General features: G+C 48.0%; 1 protein-coding gene across 1 annotated transcript in view; it reads left to right on the top strand.

Annotated features, from left to right (window-relative positions):
- Positions 1-13,414, top strand: part of ZBTB40 (zinc finger and BTB domain containing 40) — a 49,090-nt gene that overhangs the window by 22,696 nt on the left and 12,980 nt on the right. Inside the window, 4 exon segments of the mRNA XM_069035222.1 lie at positions 5,778-5,970; positions 10,118-10,204; positions 10,207-10,250; positions 11,354-11,522. Of these exon segments, the coding sequence (XP_068891323.1) occupies positions 5,778-5,970; positions 10,118-10,204; positions 10,207-10,250; positions 11,354-11,522 (493 nt within the window).

Here is a 13,414-nt window from a genome sequence, read left to right as displayed (position 1 = left end):
TGTCCCAATCCGTACACCCCAAGCTGCCAACACATCCTGTCCCCAAAGATTATGGGAAGTGGTAGCAACATAAGGCCTAATCATAGCTGGGTGCCCCTCTGAATCCTTCACCACCACAGGCCGTTCGCTTAAATAGCTCTGTGTGGTTCCTCCTAATCCTGCGATGGCCGATCCCACCGGGGCTAAAGGCCATGAGGGAGGCCACGCAGAGAAGGAGATGATAGTTACATCAGCACCCGTATCAATCAAACCTCGAAGCTGAGTCCAGGGTGGTTGGGCGCTCGGCAGGATCAGGGTACATGTCATCTGTGGCCTTTGGTCAGAGATGTCTGCAGTCCAGAAGGCCTGCAGAAGTCCCGTAGATCCACTGCCATTATCTTCCTGAGTTTGTTCTACCCTGGGGACACAAGACTTAAAAGGCACTAATTTAGCAAGGCAGGTCTTTTCAGGAATAGTTACAGGGGGCTTTTGCGTGGAGACCATAGCGCAAATCTGACCTTTAAAGTCAGCATCAATAACTCCTGAGTGCGCTAAGATTCCTTGATGGGCAACGTCAGGTTTTCCCACCAGCATCGCACTGGATCCCTGGGCTAAGGGTCCATATGCATCCAAGGGAACCTTATAAATACCGCTGGAGTCTAAGGCAACTGCGGCTGCGGTGTGGACGTCAAACCCATCTGATCCCTGGGTGCCGTCTGATCCCTGGGTGCTGTCTCTAGGGTGGCTGGGTAGGCCTGTGCCTGTACCTGTGCCACTCTCTGGGGGAGCGACTGCATTGGAGAGCAATTCCCCCTCCTTGCACCCCGGTGGGAGTTTCCCGACAAAGGCCGACCATCGGCATGAGTCCGGGATCTACAATAGCCCGTACAATGGCCTGGCCTGCCACACCTCTTGCACTGGGGGATCGGTGTGTTTTCTTTTTGGCTTGGCTTAGGCCACTTCTGTTTTTTCACCTGTTTTGGTGGCTTTGGTTCACGACCAGAAGATGTGTGAACAGGCTGCAGGAACGCAGCCAAAGCAGACCTTTTCTGGTTCCCAGATCCCACCTTAGCACAGGCGTCGACCATGTCTGTTACCTCAGGGTCCCCTGGTAAGGCATCTGTGATTTTTCTGCACTCCTCATTTGCGTTATCCCTCACTAACTGCCTTAACAACATCTGTCTTAACCCGTCATCCTCAACCTGCTTCTCGAGAGAAGCAGCGACTTTCTCTACAAAAGAGAGGAATGACTCTGATTTGCCTTGAACTATTTCAGTATATCGCTTTCTGGGTGCAGATAACTCTATGGTTTTCAACAGGGCAGCCATGCCAACCTGCTGAGCTTGCTGCAGGACGCTAGAGGACAAGTTACCCTGTAGACTGGGATCAGAGAAGGGACCAGTCCCCATCAAAGCATCCACTCCTGCTGTGTGTCTAGGATCAGCAGCAGGGAGCTGCATATTTGCTAATGCAGCCTTGCTGGCCAGCTTTCTCCAGGTTTTCTCAAAAACTGTAAATTGTACAGGTTGAAATAGAATTTGACCTAAGTGTCTGATATCAAATGGAGAAAGCAAATCTGTATTTATCACCCTTATTATCTGCATAACCTCAGCAGAACCTAGCCCATATTGTGCCACCTTGGATTGGAGGTCCTGGGCAACTTTCCAAGCAATCACCTCATGCTTATCATGCTTCCCTGAATCTGGGAGAGCCTTATACACTGGGAAAGCTTGGATCTCCCCTTTTGGGGAAGCACTACCATCCTGAACTTCTGGCAGAGCCTGCAGATGGAGTGTAAGAGCTCCCCGGTTACCCCCAGAATCCTCAGATCTATTTGGCATTCCAAGGGTTTCCAATAACCTCCAGTCACCCTCCTCCAATGCTCGCATCTTAAGGGACTCTAAGAAGCTATTATAATGCGTCGGACACACTGTTACCGTGCATTCCTGAAAGGTCCAGGGGCGAGACCGATGCAGCCTTTTTCTTTGCCGCACGGCTACAGCCGCCTGGTGACCTGGGGCCAGAACCTCATCTGCCTCGCTTCCTCATGAGGAATCATCAGGCAAAGGCAACTCTGAGGTGCTGGGAGTGAACAGAAATGGATGGAGAGGGGCACTTTGGCTAAGTTCGCTAGAGGCAGAACAGACAGCACAGACTGCAGTTGCCTGCGCTGCAGTTTGGACAGCAGCCTCTTAACGGGATGCTGTCTCGGCCGGTCCTGACCGAGCCGGTACTGAAGCTGCTGCCGCTGTCTCTGGGGCTGCAGCCACGCTCGGCGCCGCGCTTGTCTCTCGCACAGCAGCTGCGTTTGGCGCAGTTGCCGCTTCCGCTGCTGTTTTGCTCTCCCCAGCTGCGCTCGGCGCCACTGCCCCGCGGCTGTTTCGTGCTCCCCGGCTGTGCCCGGTGCTGCCGTCTCTGGTCGCATCTCTGCAGCCGCCGCCGCTTCCGGGTTTTCCCATGGCCTCGCCGTTTCCTGGTTTGGAGCTGTGTCTCCCACAGGCAGTGTGGGCGGTGCTGGCGGCGTGGGAAGCGCGGGCGGTGCGGGCTTGGCGTGCCCCACACGGCAGGATTGCTCAGGCATCCGCTGCTCTAGCAGGCTGAGCAGGTCCTCCATCCTTCGGGATAGGTTCGGTAGCTCTGTCAGCAAGGGGAGATGCTGTATTAAAAGGTCGATGGCTCGGTTCTGCGGCTGCGCAGAACAGTCCAGCGCCAGGGAGGGCAGCGGACCACAGCCAGGGAGTCTAGGTGCAGGCATGCCCGGCGCTACGCCGGCTAAGAAGTTAGATCCAGGTGCATACGCAACCGAGCTAGGAGCCGCTCTGGGGGTCCAGTTGGCTAAGCCGCTGATTTGTGGCCCTGGATGAGCTGTGGCCGCTGCCCAGCCGAACGGCAAGGCAGGCTGTGCGCCCTCCCGCTGCCCCGACCCCCCCACCTCTGCCGGCACGGGGTCCCTGGGGGCCGCGGAGTCCTGTGATTGTGCAGGGTGAGGCGGCACAGGCTCTGCCTGTGGAGCCGGGGGGGCGTTTCCGAATCCACCATCACTTGCCCCGGAAGCCCAGTCAACGGGGCCCCCCTTGGACATTCCTCCGTCACTCATCACCGAAATAGGCGATCCAGCTCTGCTGTTACAGTCAAGGTCTGTCAGCAGAATAAATAACAAACACCAGGTTTTGTATAATTCTAACGCTGCTGGGTCCCCAGTCGGGAGCTCGTGCCAGACAGCAGAGCCGAGTTCCTGCCATAAGGCAAAGTCCAGGACAGTATCTCTGTCCATGGAAATCCCTTTTAAGGTAGCCCAATCTAATAATTCCTGAACTGAGTTTTCAGGAATGGAGGTGTGCATTATACTAAACACACCTTTCCAGACCAGTACCACAGGGTCGTTTTGTGAGCCGCTGTTCGCCATTTCTCAGTCCACGTCGGACCTCCCAGTCCCGGGGGGCAAAGGGGAGCAGCGTGCCTCTAGAGGAATTCGGCTTGGCTCGCAGCAGCAAGACACATCAGAGAGTGCAGGTCACGTCGGGGTCACCAAATATTACCGCAGGCCTGGTTCCTATGGTATAGCACCGTGTCCCGCAGCCATAGGGAGGAGGAGGAGGAGAAGATCCAGCAGGCAGGAATTGTGCAGCAAGATTGATTGATTTAATTATTTTACAAACTCTTTTACAGACTTTTTTCTTCATAGTCTAATTGGACAAAGGGCCAGCCACCCCTTGGGGGTGATTGGCTAAAATCCTAAAACATCCATTGTCAAAATATTTTTCTACTATACCATAAACAAGACTTTTCAAGGTTGCAGGTGGCTTGGTTGTTTACATTCCCTGCTACCTCTTCTGTGAGAGAGAAAAGTCTCTCACGGACTTAGAAAATAGCAAGATAATCCTTGCTAGCAGCATTTTTGTATCTACATAGAAGAAACAGTGATATTGAAAAGGATGCATTTTATTGGGAGACAACTACAGGTTGTGCTGAAGGCAGGACTGACAATGTGGAGCAAGGTCACCAGTGGGATTCTTGGTGCTTACTTAATATTAACACTGATGTTATGGACACGAAAATACCAAGGCATGTTTAGCAAAGCTTGATGATGAGCACTATCAAAATCTTTTGTCCTCATAGAGGAGGATCTGCAAGAGAGAGAAGAATGAACTGTATTCCGTTTTGGGCCCCTTGTGACAAAAAAGACCCTGAAGAGCTGAAGTGTGCAGAGAAAGAGCACAGGGAGTGGCTGAGGGAGCTGGGGCAGCTCAGCCTGGAGAAAAGCCAGCTCAGGAGGGACCATCTCACTCTCTGTAACTCCCTGAAAGGAGGTCCAAGCCAGGTGAGAGTTGGTTTCTTCTTCCATGTAACAAGTAACAGGACAAGATGAAATAGCCTCAAGTTGTGCCAGGAGAGGTTTGTATTGGATATTAGGAAAAATTTCTTCACTGTGAAGGTTATCAAACACTGGCATAGCCTGCCCAAGGCAGTGGTGGAGTCACCATCCATGGAAAGAAATAAAAGATGTGTGGATGTGGCACTTGAGGACATGGGTTAGTGGTGAACATGGTGGTGGTGCTGGTTGATGATCGTGATGATCTTAGAGGGCTTTTCCAGCCTAAATGAGTCTATGACTCTGTATGAGTTCTATGGCTAGAGAACTGAGTAGTGAGAATTGACTGATGTGGTGGTATAGCGTGAAGGGCATGCATTGGGTGCAGTAATGAGAACTAAGAATTAAGACTTCATCCAAAATTTCTGTTCCATTCTGGTTCAAAAAAGGTGAATTCATATTGGAACTTGACATATCTGCAGTGGGAAGTCCAGGGGAGTGTAGAAGTTGTTTTACAAGAGAAGCTGCCTTATTTTGACTGAGGAAATGAAGATTGAGAGGGAATATGATCATGCTCTTATAATGAAATCAGAGACGAAGGACAGGGTAAACAACTCGGAGCGTTTAAAAGGCTTTTTAAGCTAAAAGATAATGTTGGCACATGAACAAACAGGTATACACTGGCCATGAATAAATTTCAGCTGAAAATTAGAAGAATCAGCAGGGGACTGAGGCTGTGGAAGAGCTTACCAACCAGGGGAAAGGGAGCAAAAATGTAACTAGTTTTAGGACAGATCTTAATAATTTTATTGACGGGACTGGGTAGTGCTTATTGTCATCAAGGAACTGGGCTGGTGCTCTGCAGAGGTTCTGCTCAGGAGCACAGTGTTGGTGGAAAGGAGGTCAGTCTGTATTTTCCAAGTGCCTCTCATTTGTAGGAGTCTTGTAGGTATTTTACTGGTGTCCTAGAGCTTTTCCAAACTACAATGGTTGCATCTCACGTAAGAGATGTTTCATGTGGCCTTGTCACAGAAATAATAATTCAGTTAATAGGTGCTTATTTAAATAATAAGAGTCTTTTTTTCTGGCCATCAATTTTTTGATGGCAAACAGAAAAATTGTGGAGACAAGGGAAACAAGACTGTCAGTTTTAAAAGTAGTCACTAAAAATATTAAAAGAAATGTTGTTTTGAACACTCTCTTTATGTCTATTTTTGTTTTCTTTTAAAAAGTAGCTTTTGCTTGTCAGCCACTTCCAAGAGCTGGACTTGGTGGAAGAACACACCAGGTTTGTTTTCAAGGTGACACGTCTGTTACACCTCAGCCATGTTTGGGTGTTCCTCACCTTCCATTTAAACTGTGTAAGCAGTGGGTAGGGATCTAGTGCAGTATTGTGGTACTGTTCCTGTTTTTCTGATCTCTGTTCAGATCCAAGAGTTTGTAGGAAGCTCTCACAGACAGTCCTGTGGCTGTTTCTTTCTTACAGGTAGTTTTGGATTGCTGTGAAGGTGGGTCTTAGAGGGAAGCCATGGACAATCTGGTCAGGAAGGTGAATGAAGAGAAAACCCTGAAAGTGGAAAGCTTGGTCAAACTTCTGGAAGCTGTGAAAGCATCCTTCCCTGGACTCCAGCTTCTGTAGGACAACTTGGTGGCAACAGCAAACATCTCTGATGGCAAAGGTATGAGTAAATTAAACTTCCATTGGTGATTTTACTGTGTGGTACTGACTGCCTTTTAAAGCAAATAGCTAAAAATTCCCCTAAGCTGGAAGTGTCTTGACATTAAATACAGACAGTGTCTACTTGGAATTTCTTGTGATTGAGGGAGATGGGGAGGAAAATTTACTTGGGCTGTGCTTCTTTCCTCTATCCAGGTAGCTTTTCTGCTCGTGTTGGTCACTGACTCATGGTCTGCTGTGTGGAGCAGAGTGTGCTGATTGGAGTCCTACTCTTAGTGTCCCCATTACACATCATTCTGTTGGATGGCCAGGCCACTCCTCTTACTTGTTTTGGTGGGATTTTATTGTTTGCTGCCTGCCTGTGGTGGCCCAGGGACTCAGGAAGATGCCTTCTTTTGCCTGGTGGGACAATCTTCCAAGTTTAGGTGGGTTTAGGCACAGCCTGAACAATTCAGATCAAGAGACTCTGAAGGCACATAAAATTTAAAACTAAACTAACATGCAGTGAAATATAAATGAGTGTTTAATAGAAGGCAAAACTGTGCTCATAATGCTGATAATTTCCTCTGTAGCAAACATTCCCAACAGGCACTTGGCTTTGTGATTTGTTAAGCACGATTGCTTTCTCGAAACACCAGACTCCCAGCATGGTTAATTATCTCGTGGTAATACCCGTTCCAAGGAGGAACATTCCTTAATTACATAGAACTGAATTTCCTCAAATTGCAGCTTGAACAAACAGAAGCACATATATTTCTTATGGTGGAAATGAAGAGGGAGGGGATGATTTGAGTCTGCTGGCAGTTTAACTGGTGGTACCTTTGCTGTCCAGCTAACAGGGAGCAGGAGGTCCTGCACTGTGACACAGGGCATGTGCTGGTTCTTGAGGTCACCTTGGCATGGCAGCAGAGTGGAGAGTGCATTCATAACAACTCAAGTTTGTGTCAGAAAATAAGAAACATTCTTATGGGAGAAGAAGGAAAATATTTCATCTGTGGATTTCCCTTGGCTTTGCTGGGGATCAGATTCATGTCTCCAAGAAGTCTTTGTTCAGGGAGCTGTTCATAGTAGCTCCGAAACTTCCACTGAATATTCCCCCAGCCTGCCATTGCTTTCTTCCTCATCCCAGAGAGTTTTCTCTTCTTACATGGCACTGTGTATCTTCTGGGACGCAAAGACTTTACCTTTTTTTCCCAAGCTGTGCTTCCTGCTTTTCTCCCAATGCTGTGAAAATGATGGATTGTTCTGGTTGGTACTGAACCAGAATAATTAAAAGACACAAGCACAAAAATCATGCATGGATGTCTGGGATGAACTACAGGTTTTGGGTTTGGTTTCTCCCACTGAGGTATAACAGTGCATCGTCTTCAATTTAGTAATTGCAGTGGTGAAAAAATCCTTTTCAGGTTAATACATTTGCCAGTTTCCAGTTTTATTTATCAAGTAATCAAGTGACTACTCTTGAGACACAGTAGATTTTGCCCAAGTCTCTTCATTATCCTGAGTAAACACTGCTCCTCTTCCTGACTTAGTCTATCATGTCCTGATGCTGAGGTGTCTTTAAAGGGTTGCGTTTTACTCTGGACTCATCATTTTTGTGATTCATCAAGGCAAACTCAGCAGATCCAGCTTGGAATTAGATAAGAGAAAGGAATGAGGTTAAAGTTGCAGGTTTTTGGTGTGAGAGAGAGAAGAAGGTGCTACAGGTGCTCTGCAATCGCAAGTCTGGTTTGTGTGCCCTTAACATTTTCACCAATGGCAACTCAGCCCACTGAGTTCTTGATTACCTTGGACCACCTGAGTGTAAAATGTTGGTGTGTTTGATAGTCATACACGGGCATGAGAGGGACATGAGCCAGGGCATTTCAGAGCTCCCTCTTGGTGGACTGGATCAAACACTGAGTTACAGACCTCTTACAATGAAACTCTAGTTAATTAGGGTCAGTAATGGGGTCTTTGTGATTCCAGGGTATCAGTAGAGGCTGATGAACATCTTGAGGTGTTGGAGGTGTTGCCTTCACAGACAAGGCCACTTGTTCGTCTGCTGAACACTGAGACTTTCTTCCTCTGGGCTCAGACTGGGAGTGATACTCAGGAGATATTTGGGTGCCAAAGATCCATTTCTGTTGGCACATGGGGGTAGAAGATATTCTGTATTGTCTCTGCATTGGAGAAGTACTGATTTGTCATGTTCATCCTCTGCTTGAAGGTGAATTCCAGGTGTGCTAAGCATAAGGCCCTGAGCATTAGTGACCCAGGGAGAACTGGCTGCCTAGGCCTTTTCTGTTTCCCCTACCTTTGAAGCCCTTTGGGAAGATGCTGCAAGCTGAGCTGTTCCTTCTTCCATTCACTGAATTTGGGCAAATAGAGCTCAAAAGGATTATGGAGCCAAACTGTTGTGACAATACTGAGAGAACTTTGTGGAGCTCCTGACAGACACCCAGGTGCTGCTGGAGGGCATCTCTGCTGAATGGAGCCTGGCTCCTGCAGAGAGAGAGATGAGCAGGCTCCTGCACATGTGCAAGCAGATACAGAGTTTTCATCCCCATCTGCAGGGAAATCCTGGAAATCCTAAGGACTTGTTTTACTACCTGCCATGCTGGGTTTGGGGCAGTCCACCCGCAGGACTTGGTTTAATGATTCCTTAGTATTCTTTAGTGGGAGTGAGGCAGGGTAATGTATATGAAGCTGATTAGCAACTAAGAGTGGCTGATTTTGGGCTCTGAGGAGAGATGCTTGTTCACAGCAAAGGAATGGGAATGAGGGAACGGCTGATGTGTTTAGGTACTAAGTGGTCACCACTTGAGTTGCACTGTGAGCCAGGTCTGCAGTGGGTAGGAGCAAGGGCAGGCTGGGTTTGGGTGAGCGTTGGTCATGCCCTTGTTCCTTCCAAGTCAGAATATTCTGTAGTTTTCTGGGGGATTCTGTGTCCAAGTGTGATGAGGGAGGCAGGTGGATGGGGTCCCTGTTAGTGCCTCCCTGAAGGTCTCTCCAAGGTGATGGAGCAGGTTGTGAGCAGGAGGCAGCAGTTTTGCCTCCCTTGTGTTGGCAGTTCTGGAGTGGCAGTCCTTGTCTGTCTCTGCTGTTTGGCAGCTGCTGATGGCTGTGCAGGAATCGGCATCCCTGAAACTGTCCATGAAGGATATCCAGAAACAACCCAGCACAGAATTTTTCTTCCAAAGAAGTGTCCTCCTTCTCTTTCCCTGAACTTCTCCTGCTGCTGGCAGCAGCTGCTTTCTAACTCCTCAGCCCTCCCTGGCCAATGACTTCTTCTCTTCCAGTGGCTCTCAACACCCATGTCCCTGGTGAAACAGTTATAGTTGGAAAAGCACTTTGGCAAACACAGCTGCTTTGCTTGTGGCTCCGTGCATGCAGGTTTTATAATGAGCAAACCTTTGAGAGCTGGCCACCATCCTGTGGTGACAGGCAGCTGGAGGCCCATCAGCCCAAGAGCCCAGGGTTCATCGTAGGTCTCTGTGCAGCCACCATCCTGTCCTCCCCATAGCCTTGGCTTCTGGGTTTCAGTTTTCCTGCTTTAAAACCTAAACTGTGCTTGCACCTCTAAATTGTTGTGAAACACTCACACAGGTGTGAGGAGTGCTCAGTTTGGTGGTCTGTGCAGCAGACCCTGGCTGTGTGTGCTGGCCCTGTGGGCAAAGAGCTGGAGTTCACCTGCAGCCAGGTGCCTCCATCTGAACTCCTCTATCCCCTCTGTGCACTGCCTGGAAAAACCAGCATCTCTGGTCCCTGGTGCATCCAGCCAATTTTCCTGTGGCTGTCCTCAGATGAGGCAAATTGTGCCTAGGAATGCCTGTTTTCTGCAAAAGTTGGGATCTCTATCACTAGGGAGAGAAGAAATCCTGAGTCTTGGGAGAACCATGCCTTGCCTTTTGAAGTCATCACTGTCTCTTTCAGCACCATACTTTGGAAAACCTTATCTTCTCACTTGAAGTTGGACAAGCAGTGGGAAGGGAGGTCTGCAAGGACCTCATGCTGCATGTCAATGCTGCAATTAGTACAACCAAAGCTTGAATGTAGTAGTTTGCTGTTTTCTGTGCCATGAAGAAGTCACTCATGTTAACAGCTCAGCTTCAGGTTCTCCTTGGGTTTGTGTTTTTAATACCTTTGCTTTTCATTTTTACCTTTAGTGGCCACCAGTGAGAGCACAGCCATTGAGATCATCCTGTGGCATGGCAAGCTGATCTCAGAAGCCATCCAGCAGAAAGAGGACCTGAAAGGCTTGGCTCCGGAGAGGCAGGGCTCAGGGAACAAGTGAGAGAGGTATGAGGGGATGTTCTCAGAGCTGGCATGGTTTGAGGCTCAAAGGGTGTACAGGTCTAATGTGCACTGAGATCAAGGGACATTGCTTAAGTTGGGGAAGCCATCCAAAGTTGGAAGTGCTCCTTCACTGAAGTGAGTGTGTGCTGGATATTTTATTGGGTGTTTTATATAAATGAGGGCCTAAAGGAAGGCTGGAGAGGGACTTTTTGCAAGGGCAAGCAGTGAAAAGACCAGGGCAAATGGCCTTAAACTGACAGAAGGCAGATTTAGATTAGGTATGAGGAGGAAATTCCTCCCTGTGAGGGTGGGGAGGCTCAGGGTGCTCAGAGAAGCTGTGGCTGTCCCATCCCTGGAAGTGTCCAAGGACAGGTTGGACAGGGCTTGGAGCAACCTGGTGTAGTGGAAGGTGTCCCTGCCTGTGGCAGAGGAGTTGGAACTTGATGATTTTATGGTCCCTTCCAACTGAAACCATTCTGGAATTCTGTATAAATTCTGCAGGAGTTCTTAAGTAAAAGAAGGTGCCAGTGAGATTCTCAGTTGATGAAGGTGTGGGTATTCAAATGCAGCAAAACTATTTGAGCTTTGCAAGGTTACTGAGGTCCTGGGGAAAGCAGAGCTGTGTTTTTCCATTTGAATTGGGAAAGCAGAGCTGTGTGTTTCCATTTGAATTGACTGTACGGGAATGAAATACTCCTAGAAAATGCCCTGAGGATGCCATAAGTGTGTAGTATCCCAGAGTACCTTGCCCATTGTCCCTTTGACAACAAAAACATTTATGAGTTGGGTAAGCTGGTAATGCTGCCAGGTGTTGAGGAACAACCTCTCTTTCTATGCAAAGGTGGTTTTAAGTGGGCTAATACCAAATCAGAAAGTCAGACTTTAATTTGTTGTAACTTTTTAAATCCTGAAATTCTCTCAGCTCATGCACATATATCCGTGTAGGAGCACAGACCTGTATGGAAAGGGATTTATTTTCTGGTTTCTCAAAGCATGTTCCCAGCAGTAGAGATGAAACAGAAAGGATGTACCCTCACTCCCTGACCATCCTGAACTTTCACAGCCCATAATCTCTGTCATGTGATCTTTTCTTGTTACTTCTCCAGCTACTGAGTATTTCTGCTGAGACTGAAAGTTCAGAGGCCTCTTTGAAAGCAGCTCTCTGCACAGCCCAGGAGAAGTCTGTCCCAGCCATCAAGCTCTGCCACCTGCTGTGCAGTATCCAAGAGTCCTTCCCAGACCTGCAGCCAGTGATGCAGGAGCTGGGCCGTGTGGGTAAGAGAAGCACAGGCTTTACCCTTTGGTGGGCTTTTACCCATGGTTGTAGGGGTCTGGGGCAGTAAGGTGATGAACCAAGTGTCCTGGTGGCCTGAGGCCATTTCACAGAGCTACCTCTGGCCAGATGTTTGGGTTGTACTTGCAGGAGGATTTGCAGGGGGCACTGGAGTGTGTGTTTCTCCTGCTCGTAACATGCACTGTGTTAAGTTTTGTATGTTACAGGGGTTGTGGAGCCCATAACTGACCCCATGCTGGTGTTCCTCAACTCTGTTTGCATTTCTCCACCCCAGCCCTTGATCTGGAGGCATTTAAGCAGCTTAGTTCTGTAATTTGTATCTGTATTGGGTTATTTTTCAGAATTATTATCTTTAAACTGTGGGGTTTCATTGGCTTTTCCTGTGCTGTTTGATCTGTATGAATTTGGACTTTTATTACTTTCCCTTGACTTCCTATGTGTATGTTTGGATTTTTCACATGCTGCAGAAAGGTCAGGACAGAGCACACCCCTCTTGTGCAAAGATGACCAAGACAGTGCAGTTTGTAATCCCAGACTATTTTCTGAGTTAATTTTCTTAGCATGTTTTAATTTGGTCTTGCTCTGTATGCACTTCACAGATAAATACTTCCCTGTGAGGGTCCAACAGCAGTAGGACAACATTACATGCTATACTAGTTTGGCAAACTTGTGGATGGTACACAAGCAGATAACAATTTGTGAACTCCAGAACAAATGCAGAGCAATAACCACGTGTGAGTCCTGCCCTGAGCTGTAGGAGGCTTTCCAGCTGAGCGCAACTGTATCTTTGCATCCATCATTTGAAGGAAAAATTCTTCACTGAATTTGGTGCTTTAATGACAAGGATACCAGAGGGTCAGGAAAGTAATTGCTGGTGTGTGTCCTCCCAGAAAGGATGCAAATGTGACTTGCTTATTCTGTTTGCTTACATACATTTTCATCTGTTTCCCAGTGTATCCAGATTCTTTGGACTGCAGAGTCCTCTGGGATGTGCACAGGGTGGTTTTTATCCAAGTACAGGCTCAATCCATTCCTATCTTCTCATGGTACCAGAGCTGCTTAGCTGCAGTGTGGAAGTGCCATCAGATCGCTGGGGAGTTAGAGTAAAAAGCGGGTTGCTATCAATGTGTTGGGTTTTTTTAGAGATAGAAGGTTTAATTACTTTAACTGCAACTTTGGGTCAATATTACTGCCGGCCTGGTTCCTACGGTATATCACCGTGTCCTGCAGCCATAGGGAGGAGGAGGAGAGATGATCCAGCAGGCAGGAATTGTGCAGCAAGATTGATTGATTTAATTGTTTTACAAACTCTTTTACAGACTTTTTTCTTCATAGTCTAATTGGACAAAGGGCCAGCCACCCCTTGGGGGTGATTGGCTAAAATCCTAAAACATCCATTGTCAAAATATTTTTCTACTATACCATAAACAAGACTTTTCAAGGTTGCAGGTGGCTTGGTTGTTTACATTCCCTGCTACCTCTTCTGTGAGAGAGAAAAGTCTCTCACAGATTTAGAAAATAACAAGAAAATCCTCGCTAGCAGCATTTTTGTACCTACAGGTCAAGGCCGTCAGTATGAATGAACACAAGCCTTGTGGCTTTGACATTTGCCATCATTTCATGTGTGGCAGGGACAGGCAAAGCCTGTCCCCAGTGTGCTGGGGGCCTCTGCACCCTGGGCTCCTTGGCCTGCCTGTGGTCTTGAGCAGTGAGGAAATGCTGCTGGAGTGGAAGGTGGGAGTGGGTGACCGGGAGGAGGGCACAGGTAGAAGAAACCAAGGATCTCAATGACTGCTCTAGCTGTAGGGCTTGGAGGATGACAGCACATGCTCCACTCCCATTTGTTGCCTCAATGGCCTCCTGAGAGATGTCC

This window comes from Aphelocoma coerulescens, chromosome 21 (genome assembly GCF_041296385.1).
Source record: "Aphelocoma coerulescens isolate FSJ_1873_10779 chromosome 21, UR_Acoe_1.0, whole genome shotgun sequence".
In the NCBI taxonomy this organism is placed as follows: Eukaryota; Metazoa; Chordata; class Aves; order Passeriformes; family Corvidae; genus Aphelocoma; species Aphelocoma coerulescens.
This window is presented reverse-complemented; position numbering and strand designations above follow the sequence as displayed.